Here is a 16,065-nt window from a genome sequence, read left to right as displayed (position 1 = left end):
TCTGTTTAGCATGACCAGGTCAGTATGATCTGTTTAGCATGACCTGGTTAGTATGACCTGTTTAGTATGACCTGTTTAGCATGATCTGTTTAGTATGACCAGGTTAGTATGATCTGTTTAGTATGACCAGGTCAGTATGATCTGTTTAGCATGACCTGGTTAGTATGACCTGTTTAGTATGACCTGTTTAGCATGATCTGTTTAGTATGACCAGGTTAGTATGATCTGGTTAGTATGATCTGGTTAGTATGATCTGTTTAGTATGACCTGTTTAGTATGACCAGGTTATTATGATCTGTTTAGCATGATCTGTTTAGCATGATCTGTTTAGTATGACCAGGTTAGTATGACCTGTTTAGTATGACCAGGTTAGTATGATCTGTTTAGCATGACCTGGTTAGTATGATCTGGTTAGTATGACCTGTTTAGTATGACCAGGTTAGTATGACCTGTTTAGTATGACCAGGTTAGTATGATCTGTTTAGTATGATCTGGTTAGTATGATCTGGTTAGTATGATCTGTTTAGTATGACCTGTTTAGTATGATCTGGTTAGTATGACCTGTTTAGCATGACCAGGTCAGTATGATCTGTTTAGCATGACCTGGTTAGTATGATCTGTTTAGTATGATCTGGTTAGTATGATCTGGTTAGTATGATCTGTTTAGTATGACCTGTTTAGTATGATCTGGTTAGTATGACCTGTTTAGCATGACCAGGTTAGTATGATCTGTTTAGCATGACCTGGTTAGTATGATCTGGTTAGTATGACCTGTTTAGCATGACCAGGTCAGTATGATCTGTTTAGCATGACCTGGTTAGTATGATCTGGTTAGTATGACCTGTTTAGTATGACCTGTTTAGCATGATCTGTTTAGTATGACCAGGCTAGTATGATCTGTTTAGCATGAGTCCCCTGCCTTCGCCCGAGTCAGCTGGGATGGGCTCCAGCAACCCTCGTGAAGATAAAGCGGTGTATAGAGGATGGATGGATGGATGTTTAGTATGACCAGGTTAGTATGATCAGCCGCCCAGTAGACCCACCACTCACAGGGCAGGAAATTGGGGTCGGGTGCTATGCCAACCATGCAGGAGGCAGGACTGCTCCCTGGTGGCGTAGACTAGCTTTGTGGATGTTGAACAAAACCTTCCCTCAAGGAACCTAAGCTGGTGGAGTGGTACCAGCTATATACAGTTGGACTCACCTCCACGTACAGCAACAGTTCTGGAACCAGAATCCTGGAGAGGGGTTGAACTCTCGCCTTTTCTGGAGTTGCCCAGGGTGAGAGGCTCTGGGAGGGTGTGGGGAAACTCACGAGCCCCCGGCTGAGAACCACTTTGTTGGAGTTCTCCCTGGAGTACCAGAGGGTCGCCTCTCTGAGGATAAACTCTGACTGTTGTCTATTCTTATGAACTGAACAGCAGGTCAGAGTGCTGGGCCTTCTTGGTGTCTCTGGGTGGTTCTAGGAAGGGGTACCACCTGGAGACTCCATAGTTCTCCTGAAGGACTTCAACGCTCATGTAGGCAACGATGGAGAAACCTGGAGGAGGTGATTGGGAGGAACGGCCTGATCTGAACCTCAGTGATGTTCTGTTATTGGACATCTGTACTAGTCATGGAGTGGTCATAACAAACACCTGATGGCTCATAAGGAAGCTCATAAGTGTACCTGGTACCAGAACACCTTAGGTCAAAGGCCAATGATCAAGTCATAGTCGTATCATCAGACCTGCAGCCGTATGTTTTGGACACTTGGATGAAGAGAGGAGCAGAGCTGTCAGCTGATCTCCACCTGGTGGTGAGTTGGATCCAATGGAAGACTGTCAGACAGGCCTGGTAAACCCAAACATGTAGTGAGGATGAACTGGGAACATCTGGCAGAGGACCCTGTCTGTGGGGTTTTCAACTCCCACCTCCAGAAGAGTTTCTCCTGCATCCTGGGGGAGGATGGTGACCTGGAGTCTGAGTGGTCCATGTTCAAAGCAGAGGTGGCTGTTAGGAGCTGTGGTCAGAAGGTCATTCTGAATGGGATCATGGATACAAGCGTCTGAAATGAGCTTCCTCTGTAGGGTGTCTGGGCTCAGCCTTAGAGATAGGAGGAGAAGCTCAGACATCTGGAGGGAGCTCAGAGTAGAGCTGCTGATCCTTCACCTCTGAAGGAACCAGTGGAGGTGGTTTGGACATCTGATTCAGATCCTCCAGGGAGACTTTCTTTAGAGGTTTTCTGAACACGTCCAACTGGGAGGAGATCCCGAGGTAGGCCCAGAACCCTCTGGAGGGACAATGTATCTCATCTGGCCTGGGAACTCCTCGGGATCCTCCAGGAAGAGCTGCAAAGTGTTGGTGGGAGGAGGAACTTCTGGAATGACCTGCTTCATCTGCTGCCTCCACGACCCGACCCCAAATAAGAGGAAGAAGATGGATGGAGGATGGATGGTCAGATTAGTATTTTAACTTCTTGTGATCAGGTTTATCTGATCAGGACTGTAACACTGTGCAAGTCCTTATTTAGCCTCCCTCCTCCTCACCCCTCCCTCACCCATCAGCATCCACCCACCGTCTCTTTAATATTGATGGAGACTTAAATAAGACCTGTCTGTCTGACAGAGAGACAGACAGATGGACAGAAAGAGTGTGTACAATACCTGTCTGTCTGTCATGCTACAGATTGAACTGAGCTGTATGTGATGATGGAAGCTGAGGCTGCAAAATGCTGCTGCTTTGTGTGTGTGTGTGTGTGTGTGTGTGTGTGTGTGTGTGTGTGTGTGTGTGTGTGTGTGTGTGTGTGTGTGTGTGTGTGTGTGTGTGTGTGTGTGTGTGTGTGTGTGTGTGTGTGTCAGCCTGGCACACAGTCGCAGTATGCACACTATGTACTCGGCATGCCAACTCAGCCTCGGCACTGCAATGCAGCTCTGTGCATTTGGCCAAGTCATGCCACACTCTAATACACACACGCACTCACACTGTCACACAACACACCTACAGCAGTGCATGTGTGTGTGTGTGCCAGTGCACACGTGTGTTCTTAGCATGTGTTCCTGCATGCTTTGCTCTGTAATGATGGGCTGCATGCCTCCCGCCCCCTCTGCTCGTCCTCTGCAGGGCAGTTAGCCGCATTAGCTCCCTGGCTGTCCTCAGATGACTCCTCCTCCTCCCCCTCCTCCTCCTCCTCCTCCTCCTCTTCGGCTGTCTGCTGTGTCTCCCCCCTCCTCCCCCTCCTCCCCCCTCCGGTGACACACCAGACGATGCGTTGACTGAGCGCAGGAGAAGAAGAAGAAAACCTCTCCCAGCCAGCCGTCCTGCTGCTGCATGGAGGAGGACGAGGAGCAGAGAGGAGGTGAGAACTGCTGTCTGTCTGTCTGTCTGCCTGTCTGTCTGTCCTCCTCTAACTGTCAGTCTGTCTGTCCTCCTCTAACTGTCTGTATTTTCAAACTGTTCAGGGTCTTTCTGCCTGTTTACACTGTTGTGTCTCTGCAACCCTACTGTCTGTCTGTCTGTCTGTCTGTCTATCTGTCTGCCTGTCTGTCTGCCTGTCTGTCTGCCTGTCTGTCTGTGTCTGAGCTGTCTGTCTGTCTGTCAGCTGCAGCTCTACTGTAAACAATAATACCACTGAGCTGAACTCACCTGGACTAAACTTTACGTCATCAGAGTCTGTTGTGCTGCACTGAACTGGACTTTAGACAACTGGACTAGACTGTACTGGTGCTGTAGCTGACTATAGTCGACTGTATCTGACTGTAGTTGACTGTAGCTGACTGTATCTGTCTATAACGGATTGTAGCGGACTGTAGTAGACTGTAGCGGACTGTAATTGACTGTAGTTGACTGTAGCTGAGTGTAGCAGACTGTATGTGACTGTAGCTGACTGTATCTGACTGTAACGGATTGTAGCGGACTGTAGTAGACTGTAGTGGACTTTAACAGACTGTATCTGACTGTAGCAGACTGTAGCTGACTGTAGCAGACTGTAGCTGACTGTAGTCGACTGCATCTGACTGTAGCTGACTAGTCGACTGCAGCAGACTGTAGCTGACTGTATCTGACTGTCGCAGACTGTAGCTGACTGTAGTCGACTGCAGCAGACTGTAGCTGACTAGTCGACTGCAGCAGACTGTAGCTGACTATAGCTGACTGTAGTCGACTGCAGCAGACTGTAGCTGACTATAGCTGACTGTAACGGATTGTAGTGGACTGTAGCGGACTGTATCTGACTGTAGTCGACTGTAGTAGACTTTAGGTGACTTTAGCAGACTGTAGTGGACAATTGCAGACTATAGTAGACTGTAGCTGACTAGTGGACTGTAGCAGACTGTAACTGACTGTATGTGACTGTAGCTGACTGTAACGGATTGTAGTGGACTGTAGTAGACTGTAGTTGACTTTAACAGACTGTATCTGACTGTATCTGACTGTAGCAGACTGTAGCTGACTGTAGCTGACTGTAGTCGACTGCATCTGACTGTAGCTGACTGTAGTACAGTGTAGCTGACTAGTAGTGTAGCTAACTGTAGTCAACTGTATCTGACTGTAGTCAACTTCAGCAGACTTAGCTGACTGTAGCTGACTGTATCTGACTGTAGTTGACTGCAGCAGACTGTAGTAGACTGTCGCAGACTGTATCTGACTGTAACTGACTGTAGTAGATTGTAGTGGACTGTAGCAGACTGTATCTGACTGTAGCAGACTTTAGGTGACTGTAGCAGACTGTAGGTGACTGTAGCTGACTGTAGTATACTATAGCAGATTGTAGCAGACTGTAGTAGACTGTAGCGGACTGTAGTAGACTGTAGTGGACTGTAGCGGACTGTATCTGACTGTAGTCGACTGTAGTAGACTTTAGGTGACTGTAGCAGACTGTAGTGGACTATTGTAGACTATAGTAGACTGTAGCTGACTAGTGGACTGTAGCAGACTGTAGCTGACTGTATGTGACTGTAGCTGACTGTAACGGATTGTAGCGGACTGTAGTAGACTGTAGTTGACTTTAACAGACTGTATCTGACTGTAGCTGACTGTATGTGACTGTAGCTGACTGTATCTGACTGTAACGGATTGTAGCGGACTGTAGTAGACTGTAGTTGACTTTAACAGAGTGTATCTGACTGTAGCAGACTGTAGCTGACTGTATCTGACTGTAGTCAACTTCAGCAGACTTAGCTGACTGTAGCTGACTGTATCTGACTGTAGTCAACTTCAGCAGACTTAGCTGACTGTATCTGACTGTAGTTGACTGTAACTGACTGTAGTAGATTGTAGTGGACTGTAGCAGACTGTATCTGACTGTAGCAGACTTTAGGTGACTGTAGCAGACTTTAGGTGACTGTAGCAGACTGTAGGTGACTGTAGCTGACTGTAGTATACTATAGCAGATTGTAGCGGACTGTAGTAGACTGTAGCGGACTGTAGTAGACTGTAGTGGACTGTAGCGGACTGTATCTGACTGTAGTCGACTGTAGTAGACTTTAGGTGACTGTAGCAGACTGTAGTGGACTATTGTAGACTATAGTAGACTGTAGCTGACTAGTGGACTGTAGCAGACTGTAGCTGACTGTATGTGACTGTAGCTGACTGTAACGGATTGTAGCGGACTGTAGTAGACTGTAGTTGACTTTAACAGACTGTATCTGACTGTAGCTGACTGTATGTGACTGTAGCTGACTGTATCTGACTGTAACGGATTGTAGCGGACTGTAGTAGACTGTAGTTGACTTTAACAGAGTGTATCTGACTGTAGCAGACTGTATCTGACTGTATCTGACTGTAGTCGACTGCATCTGACTGTAGCTGACTAGTCGACTGCAGCAGACTGTAACTGACTGTAGCTGACTGTAGTACAGTGTAGCTGACTAGTAGTGTAGCTAACTGTAGTCGACTGTATCTGACTGTATCTGACTGTAGTCAACTGCAGCAGACTGTAGCTGACTGTATCTGACTGTAGTTGACTGTAGCTGACTGTAGTAGACTGTCGCAGACTGTAGCTGACTGTAACTGACTGTAGTAGATTGTAGTGGACTGCAGCAGACTGTATCTGACTGTAGCAGACTGTAGCTGACTGTAGTATACTATAGCAGATTGTAGCAGACTGTAGTAGACTGCATCTGACTGTAGCTGACTAGTCGACTGCAGCAGACTGTAGCTGACTATAGCTGACTGTAACGGATTGTAGCGGACTGTATCTGACTGTAGTAGACTTTAGGTGACTGTAGCAGACTGTAGTGGACTATTGTAGACTATAGTAGACTGTAGCTGACTAGTGGACTGTAGCAGACTGTAACTGACTGTAGTGGACTGTAACTGACTGTAGCAGACTGTAGCTGACTGTAGTGAACTGTAGCTGACTGTAGTGGACTGTAGTGGACTGTAGCTGACTGTAGTGGACTGTAGCTGACTGTAGTATACTGTAGCGGACTACAGAGAAGCAACCCCACCACCACCAGTGAAAAAAGAAAACTACCAAAAATGCAGACAGTCATAGAGAAGCAGGTCAAAGGATGGAGAGGAGAAAAGACAGAAAGAAAACAATCGGAATAGATAAAAAAAAGAAACAACCAACAACGATGCTGGCAGCTGGAAGATGTTTGCTCTGTGATTCTGATGTTTGAACCTCATGTTCTCCTTCCAGCTGTTTCTAGGTGCTGACCTGACCTCCATGTTGATGACCTCCTGCCTCCTGTTTCCACCACTCATCACCTCAGGCCTGAAGCCCTGCCTCCTTTAACCTCTGACCTCATTTTTCTTGGGCGTTATGGATGTGAATCATTTGGGCGGACCCCTCTGTAGCATCCCTGACACCTAAACGCCTCGTCTTCCTGTGTCCGTGTGGTCGAATCGTTCCGTCCGGCCTCCAGCATGTCGGAGGGGCTGCTGCAGGTGGAGATCCCCGACTTTGGGAGCAGTGTTCTGGGCAGCCTGAACGAGCAGCGGCTGCTGGGTCACTACTGCGACGTGTCCATCCTGGTGCAGGGTCAGGCCTTCAAGGCTCATCGCGCCGTCCTCGCCGCCTCCTCACTCTACTTCAGAGACCTGTTCAGCTCTGCCGCTGACTCCTCCTCTTCATCCTCGTCCTCCTCGCCGTCCTCCTTGCAGGCGGTGTTCGAGCTGCCCTCCTCCGTCACACCGACGTGTTTCCAGCAGATCCTGTCCTTCTGCTATACCGGCCGCCTCAGCATGGCTGCCAGCGAGCAGCTGGTGCTCATGTACACCGCCGGCTACCTGCAGATCCAGAACATCGTGGAGCGAGGCATGGAGCTGATGATGATGAAAGCCTCATCCTCCTCCTCACCGCTCTGCTGCGACTCACAGGTGGGTTGAGCAGGTGCAGGTATACCAAAGGTTCCAAACACAGGAACTTAGACCAGGTAGACCAGGTTTAGACCAGGTAGACCAGGTTTAGATGGTCTTCTCACAGCAGCATCTGGTGGCTATCAGAGGAATTGCAGCTCTATCACATATGAGGCAGAGCAGTACCGGCGGTTTTCAGTCTTTTTCGGCTCCTTTTGCAGCATTAATGAATGTTTTGTCTGTTTTCTGTTTTTATTAGATGCTTTGTTGTGGTTTTGGGTCGTCACCTGTCAAAGCTTCAGGCAGACTGTGCATTTTCCTATCTTTGTAACTTTATTTAAATGTTTTGCAGACGACCTCAGCAGACGAGCTCGGGGGCTTCGATGCCCCGGCGGCGCAGCAGCAGCACGGCGCCCCCCAGCTGCAGGAGGTCAGTCCTGACCAGCCATCACTGAGCCCAGAGGAGCTGCTGCTGGCCGTCAGCAGAATCAAACAGGAGAGAGCCGACACTCCTCCATCTGAGGAGGCCAGAGGAGGAGCAGGAGAGGAGGCCCGGTGAGACAACGTCAGATCAGCCGACTGTAGCTGACTGTAATAGCGGACTGTAGTAGACTTTAGTGGACTGTAGCTGACTGTAGTGGACTGTAGTGGACTGTAGCTAACTGTAGCTGACTGTAGTAGACTGTAGTAGACTGTAGTGGACTGTAGTGGACTGTAGTGGACTGTAGCTGACTGTAGCTGACTGTAGTAGACTGTAGTGGACTGTAGTGGACTGTAGTGGACTGTAGTAGACTGTAGTAGACTGTACTTGAGATTAGTAGACTGTAGTAGACTTTAGTGGACTGTAGCTAACTGTAGCTGACTGTAGTGGACTGTAGCTAACTGTAGCTGACTGTAGTAGACTGTAGTGGACTGTAGCTGACTGTAGCTAACTGTAGTAGACTGTAGTGGACTATAGCAGACTGTAGCTAACTGTAGTAGACTGTAGCAGACTGTAGCAGACTGTAGTGGACTGTAGTAGACTGTCACTGACTGTAGTGGACTGTAGTAGACTGTAGTGGACTGTAGCTGACTGTAGTGGACTGTTGCTGACTGTAGCTGACTGTAGTGGACTGTTGTGGACTGCAGTAGACTGTACTTGACTTTAGTAGACTGTAGTTGACTGTAGTTGACTGTAGTAGACTGTAGTTGACTGTAGTAGACTGTAGCTGACTGTAGTAGACTGTAGTGGACTGTAGTAGACTGTAGTGGACTGTAACTGACTGTAGTGGACTGTAGTAGACTGTAGCTGACTGTAGCAGACTGTAGTGGACTGTAGCTGACTGTAGTGGACTGTAGTAGACTGTTGCTGACTGTTGCTGACTGTAGTGGACTGTAGTGGACTGTAGTAGACTGTAGTAGACTGTAGTGGACTGTAGTAGACTGTAGTTGACTGTAGTAGACTGTAGCTGACTGTAGTAGACTGTAGTGGACTGTAGTAGACTGTAGTGGACTGTAACTGACTGTAGTGGACTGTTGTACACTGTAGTAGACTGTAGCTGAATGTAGTAGACTGTAGCTGAATGTAGTAGAGTGTAGTGGACTGTAGTAGACTGTCACTGACTGTAGTAGACTGTAGTGGACTGTTGCTGACTGTAGCTGACTGTAGTGGACTGTTGTGGACTGCAGTAGACTGTACTTGACTTTAGTAGACTGTAGTGGACTGTAGCTGACTGTAGTAGACTGTAGTGGACTGCAGCTGACTGTAGTAGAATGTAGTGGACTGAAGTGGACTGTAGCTGAATGTAGTAGACTGTAGTAGACTGTCGCTGACTGTAGTGGACTGTAGTAGACTGTAGTGGACTGTAGTAGACTGTAGTGGACTGTAGTAGACTGTAGTAGACTGTAGTGGACTGTAGTAGACTGTCGCTGACTGTAGTGGACTGTAGTGGACTGTAGTGGACTGTTGCTGACTGTAGCTGACTGTAGTAGACTGTACTGGACTGTAGCTGACTGTAGCTGACTGTGGTAGACTGTACTGGACTGTAGCTGACTGTAGCGGATTCTAGTGGACTGTAGTGGACTGTAGTGGACTGTAGTGGACTGTAGCGGACTGTAGCGGACTGTAGCGGACTGTAGTGGACTGTAGCTGACTGTCGTAGACTGTAGCTGACCGTAGTGGACTGTAGCTGATTGTAGTAGACTGTAGTGGACTGTAGCTGATTGTAGTAGACTGTAGTGGACTGTAGCTGACTGTAGTAGACTGTAGCTGACTGTAGTAGACATAGACTGTATATAAAGATGGACGTAGCATCTGGCTCCAGAATTGAAGCCAACCCGGAAGTGTCAAAAACTTGCAATATCCCGCCGTCCGCTAGGGTTGGCTCCAAAAAGCTTTTCTCCATAGACCCCAATTCATTTTTGGAAAAATAAAATTTGATAGACTGATTTTCTACAGCTCAGGATTTTCTTCCTGTTAGTTTTCATGGTCAAAATGAGAGATCAGGTGGCCGATCTTAAAATAAATCAATACTGAATTTTAAATAAATCGTTAAAGTTGGCGGAGCCAGGGGGCGTGGCTATACTTGATGGACAGCAACAGAAGCCTCTGCGGTAAAACGTGGGCAGGATAAGAGAGTCCTCAGCCAATCCTGCCCCTAGTTGCTCTCCGGTCCAGTCTGTTTGACGACGCTTTTTACGTCACTGGCTCAAAAAAATCCAAAACGGCGACCAGGAAGTAGCAAAATCCGGGCTTCATTTTCTCGGTGTTGAAACCAATGGGTGACGTCACGGTTAGTTTACGCCTGGTAGTAGACCGTAGTAGACCTTGTTGGGCACCTTGTGGTGACGTGTCTCCTCCTCTGTCCTCAGGGTGGACATGGCGGGAGATGTGCCTTCGTCTCGGAGCAGCACTCTGTGTTACCTGAGTGCAGGTGCAGGTCTGGTTCCAGGGCTGCAGTCCTACCTGCTGGCAGGCGGGGGACGCTCCAGTCCAGGAGGATCCAGTCTGCCCACAGACTCTCCTCCCTCCCACCCCCCCACCGAGGAGGAGCTGGAGGAGGACTACTACAGCAGTGCTGTCCCCACCGGACTGTACCAACACATCTATGGACACCCTGGGAACCCCTACAGTAAGTCCATCACTGTGCAGACCACCCTGACTTGAGTGACGGTTCATCACCTGTTACCTGGATACACCTGGTATCAACTGTCAGAACACTGTCAACAACTCTGTGTTTCATGTTCCTCAGGATGATGTTCCTCTTGGTTCCTGTGTCTGTCTAGTTTCCTGGTTGTTCAGTTGTTTGGTTGCTTGATTGCCTGATTGCTTGTTTGGTTGTCTGGTTGCCTGGTTGCGTGTTTGCTTGCCTGGTTGCCTGGTTGCTTGTTTAGTTGTCTGGTTGCCTGGTTGCTTGTTTAGTTGTCTGGTTGCCTGGTTGCGTGTTTGCTTGCCTGGTTGCTTGTTTAGTTGTCTGGTTGCCTGGTTGCTTGTTTGCTTGCCTGGTTGTCTGATATTTAGTCTTTTCTGATTCTGGTCAGCTCTGCAGTGTTGTTCTGAAACATGTTCTGTAATAATCTGGACTCTTTCTCTCCCCACTGTCATTGTTTCAGTCCAAGAGAAGATGGAGATGCTGCCACTCCCATTGGCTAACGAGCGTCGACCCTGCGTGCTGGTTGGTAGAGACAACATGGCGCTGCCTGCCAGTCTGATCAGTCAGATTGGGTACCGCTGCCACCCATCGCTCTACACCGAGGGAGACCCAGGAGAGAAGGTGGAACTGGTGGCAGGTAGGACACCATGAGACCTGTCTACATGTGCACTCAGATACTATGTGTTGTCATGGTAACCGCTGGTCACACCTGTGTGTTCAGGTTCAGGTGTGTTCATGACGAGAGGTCAGCTGATGAACTGTCACCTGTGTGCTGGAGTCAAACACAAGGTGCTGCTCAGGAGGCTGCTGGCTACCTTCTTTGATAGGTAAGTCCACGGATAGACAGTCAGATCCAGGAATATCTGGACACTGACTCAGTTTTCTAGCCTAGCCGCGCATGGCAACGAATTTAATTCTCTGCCAGGGTGGGTCTAGTTACCCTCCATAAGGCTCGAGGCTGGATTCTCCTAAAACTGGCCGGACCAATCACCATGAAGTGTAGAGTCAGAAGGCGGGCGTAACTAAGTGATGACAGAGGCGCGACGATTCTGACAGAAACAACCGGCGCACAATAAACAGTTATCTTTCGACTCGGCTTTGGCCACAGCCCTTAAAGATTTCAAGCTAAAATTCAACTTGAAAGATAAACAAAGGACGGCACTGAAGTGTTTCATTGAGAAGAAAGACGTATTTGGACTTATGCCGACAGGATATGGCAAATCCTTAATATACCAGTTGGCTCCGCTGGTTGGGAAGCTAATGGGACTTAGCCACAATCCGCCGGCGCTCTAGGAACTACGTCAGCCTATTCGTCGCGCTGATTGGTTGTATACCTACCCAATTGCTGCAGAGTGATTTGAAAGACAACCTTTCAGCCCGCCTCCCTCCCTGTCGAGCGGCCCTAGACCCTTGTGCCTTCAGAATTCCGAACATGGGTCTAGCACGGCTAGGCTATCGGTTTTCATCAGTTCAGCTCTGAACACCATAATGGATTCAAATTAAACAATCCAGATGTGCTTTAAGTTCAGAGTTTCAGCTTTAATTTGAGTATTTACATCCACACCAGTTGAACGATGGAGGAGCTACAGCACATTTTAGACCAACCCTCCATCTTTGTAAGGGAACAAAAGTCATTGGACAGTTGGCTGCTCAGCTGATCTATGGTCAGGTGTGTTATTCCCTCATTATCTCTACTGCAAGGATCAGATTAAAAGGCTACACTTCATTTCAAGTGTGCAGTCTGATGAGGTCAGCTCTCCATATGAAGTCCAAAGAGCATCACTATCAGTGAAGGAAGTCATCATTAGGATCAAACAAACCACTGGAGTGGACTGTAGTAGACTGTAGAAAAGAAACATCAGGTGTGACCATATCAACTGTTTGCTACAAAAAGAATTAAAGCACTGGTGAGCTCAGCAACACCAAAAGACACAGAAAATAAAGAAAACCAGTGTGGTGGACGACTGAAGAATACTTTCACTGGTCAAGAAGAACCCTTCACAACATCTGGCCAGATCCAGAAGACTTTCCAGGAGGTACAAATCAACAATTAGAGAAACCTTCACCAGAGTAAATTCAGAGGGTTCACCACAAGGTGGAAACAATTGGTCAGCCTCAAAAGCAGGAAGGCCAGATTAGAGTTTACCAAAAAACATCTGAAAGAGCCTGAACAGATCTAGAACATCCTGTGGACACATGAGGCGAAGACCTACGTGGACCAGAATGATGGGAAGAGAAGAGTCTGGAGGAGGGAAGGAACTGTTCAAGATCCAAAGATACCAGCTCATCAGTGAAGCATGGTGGAAGTAGTATCATGGCCTCCTCATCAGTGAAGCATGGTGGAGGTAGTATCATGACCTCCTCATCAGTGAAGCATGGTGGAGGTAGTATCATGGCCTCCTCATCAGTGAAGCATGGTGGAGGTAGTATCATGGCCTCCTCATCAGTGAAGCATGGTGGAGGTAGTATCATGGCCTCCTCATCAGTGAAGCATGGTGGAGGTAGTATCATGGCCTCCTCATCAGTGAAGCATGGTGGAGGTAGTATCATGACCTCCTCATCAGTGAAGCATGGTGGAGGTAGTATCATGACCTCCTCAGCAGTGAAGATGTGTACAGGTTCCAGACTTCAGGCTGTCATTGACTGTGAACCAAATAGTGACACTTTTCATGATTTACGACTATGTTAGTTTGTCCAGTGACTTTTGTTCCCTTATAAAGGTGGAGGGTTGGTCTAAAATGTGTTGTAGCTTTTCCACCGGTCACTGGTATGGATGTAAATACTCAGATTAAAGCTGAAAGTCGGAACTTAAAGCATGTCTGGATTGTTTCATTTAAATCTACTGTGGTGGTGTTCAGAGCCCAGATGATGAAAAATGTGTCAATGTCCAGATATTTATGGACCTGATTGTATGTCCATGTTTGTGTACGTCCAAAACCAACAACGTTTCCTCCTGACCTGAAACTGATCGACTGTATTTAACAGCCTGAAATATCACCGAAGAATGAAATGATTCTAAACAGAATCACCTCACAGTAATCAGTCTGGTTCCTCCTCAGACCTTCATCTAGAAATGTCTTCAACACCTTCTGACCTCATGCAGCCCCAGATCATCACACCTCCACCTCCGTGCTTCACTGTCAGGACCATGCATCCACTGTGGTAGTCCGTGTCAGGTTCTCACCAAACATCTGGACTCCATCTGAGCCCAACTCATTGATCTTCATCTGACCAAAGAATGTTCTCCAACATCAAACAGCATTACCACCACTGCAGTTCTGATTAGTGGTACTATGACTCCTTCTAGACCTCCTGATTAGTGGAACTATGACTCCTTCTACACCTCCTGATTAGTGGAACTATGACTCATTCTAGACCTCCTGATTAGTGGAACTATGACTCCTTCTAGACCTCCTGATTAGTGGAACTATGACTCCTTCTACACCTCCTGATTAGTGGAACTATGACTCATTCTAGACCTCCTGATTAGTGGAACTATGACTCCTTCTAGACCTCCTGATTAGTGGAACTATGACTCCTTCTAGATCTCCTGATTAGTGGAACTATGACTCCTTCTAGACCTCCTGATTAGTGGAACTATGACTCCTTCTAGATCTCCTGATTAGTGGAACTATGACTCCTTCTAGACCTCCTGATTAGTGGAACTATGACTCATTCTAGACCTCCTGATTAGTGGAACTATGACTCCTTCTAGATCTCCTGATTAGTGGAACTATGACTCCTTCTAGACCTCCTGATTAGTGGAACTATGACTCCTTGTATTCCTGCCGCTTCTCTACTTTGGAGCCTCCAGTTCCAATGTTGTCTTGATAAAGTGTTTGTTTCTGATTATTAATCAGAGGAAGCATTTTGCTGTTCTACTCAAAGTAATCTGATTACTGTGGGGGATACAGTTTGGAATCCTTTGATATTTCAGTGAATTTACTGCTGCTGTTTACTGGATTTAACATGGATGAAGCTTGATGTTAGATCTGTGTTTATCAGAGGAAACATACAGCTGCTCTGTGTGCTGATTGGCTTCTTATGGTTTCCATAGAAACACTCTGGCCAATAGCTGTGGGACAGGAATCCGCTCATCCACCAATGATCCGAGCCGAAAACCTTTAGACAACCGAGTGTTAAACACCGTCAAACGTAAGACACACACAGACACATGCACACACACTCTAATACACACCTATGGAAACACACACACTGAACCAAACCTACATACTCTCTTATACACAGAGCAGTGATGTTGTGTGTGTTTTGTGTGTTTTCTCCTCAGTGTACTGTCAGAACTTTGCTCCTAACTTTAAAGAGAGTGAGATGAACGTTATCGCGGCTGACATGTGCACCAACGCCCGCCGGGTTCGGAAGCGTTGGCTCCCAAAGATCCAGTCACTGCTTCCCGACAGCCTCCCGGCCTCAGGCTCCGCCCACCAACGCAAGGCCAAGCGGGGCGGCGGGGGAGGACCTGGCGGGGGGGAGGTGCCGCCCAGTGGCCCATTCGAGTTGGACCTGCGGCAGCTCGGCACCTCCTACCTCGGCCTGGACGCTCCGCTGTACGCTGAGCGCCGCGACAAGGAGGCGGCGGGGGAGAAGGAGGCTCCGCCCACCCTGCTGCCTCACCTGCAGTTCGCCGGGTCGCGGGGAGGGGGGGCGGAGGTGGGGAGGAGGGGCTGCTGGGAGGCGAGGCGGAGGGTGCAGGGATGCTACAGACTGAACAGCCTCCAGACCTCCCCCTCTCCCTGTCCTCCTCCTCCTCCTCCTCCTCCTCCTCCTCCTCCTCACACCCCTCTCCCCAGCCTGCAGAGCCCGCCCCTCCTCACAGGGGATTGGCCGACACAGATGAGAGGGGGGCGGAGCCTCCAGAAGACAGCCAATAAGCTTTCTATTGCATCTGCCTACCTGTATGTAAATAACACAATAGCTACCTGTCCCCACCTGTCTGTCTGTCTGTCTGTCTACCTGTCTGTCCCCTACCTCACTACCTGTCCACCTGTCTACCTCTCTACCCCGTCTGTCTACCTGTGTGTCTGTCTGCTCGGCTCTGCTGCATGTTCCAGCCTCCTGCAGGCCAGCACCAGGCCCATGATGATGATGATGAAGATTATACTCACTGAAAACGACAACAATAAAGCTTCTAAATAACCACAACACAGCCTGGACTGTCCTTACAGCAGGGTCAGAGTACACACAGACACACACAGACACACACAACAACCACACAGACACACACAACAACCACACAGACACACACACACACACACATACTGTGTATTCCTATCATTGTGGGGACATACCATTGACTCTGATTCATATCTAACCCCTAACCCTAACCCTTTACCTAACCTTAACCCAGACCAAAACAATGGCTAACCCTAAAGAAACGTTTTTGCACTTTTTTCAGTCACAGCAACATGGTCAAGAAAACACTGTTAAAACTTGTGGGGACCAAAATGAGGTCCCCACAAGTGACATAGTTTTCAGTTTTCCTACAGTTGTGGGGACATTTGGTCCCTACAATGTAGCAAAAACGTGGGCACACACACACACACACACACACACACACACACACACACACACACACACACACACACACACACACACACACACACACACACACACACACACACACACACACACACAA

At 48.1% G+C, this 16,065-nt stretch overlaps 1 protein-coding gene across 1 annotated transcript; it reads left to right on the top strand.

The window, feature by feature from the left end:
• Positions 1-2,894: 2,894 nt before the first annotated feature.
• LOC110965402 (nucleus accumbens-associated protein 2-like) lies at positions 2,895-15,450 on the top strand. Its single transcript, XM_051950967.1, is given in 9 exon segments — positions 2,895-3,337; positions 6,623-7,302; positions 7,634-7,836; positions 10,132-10,391; positions 10,873-11,049; positions 11,134-11,239; positions 14,470-14,567; positions 14,701-15,069; positions 15,072-15,450. Coding segments are annotated over 8 exon segments (1,896 nt in total). The 5' UTR covers positions 2,895-3,337; positions 6,623-6,849; the 3' UTR covers positions 15,302-15,450.
• Positions 15,451-16,065: the final 615 nt, after the last annotated feature.

Source organism: Acanthochromis polyacanthus, chromosome 7, assembly GCF_021347895.1.
Source record: "Acanthochromis polyacanthus isolate Apoly-LR-REF ecotype Palm Island chromosome 7, KAUST_Apoly_ChrSc, whole genome shotgun sequence".
Lineage (NCBI taxonomy): Eukaryota > Metazoa > Chordata > Actinopteri > Pomacentridae > Acanthochromis > Acanthochromis polyacanthus.
This window is presented reverse-complemented; position numbering and strand designations above follow the sequence as displayed.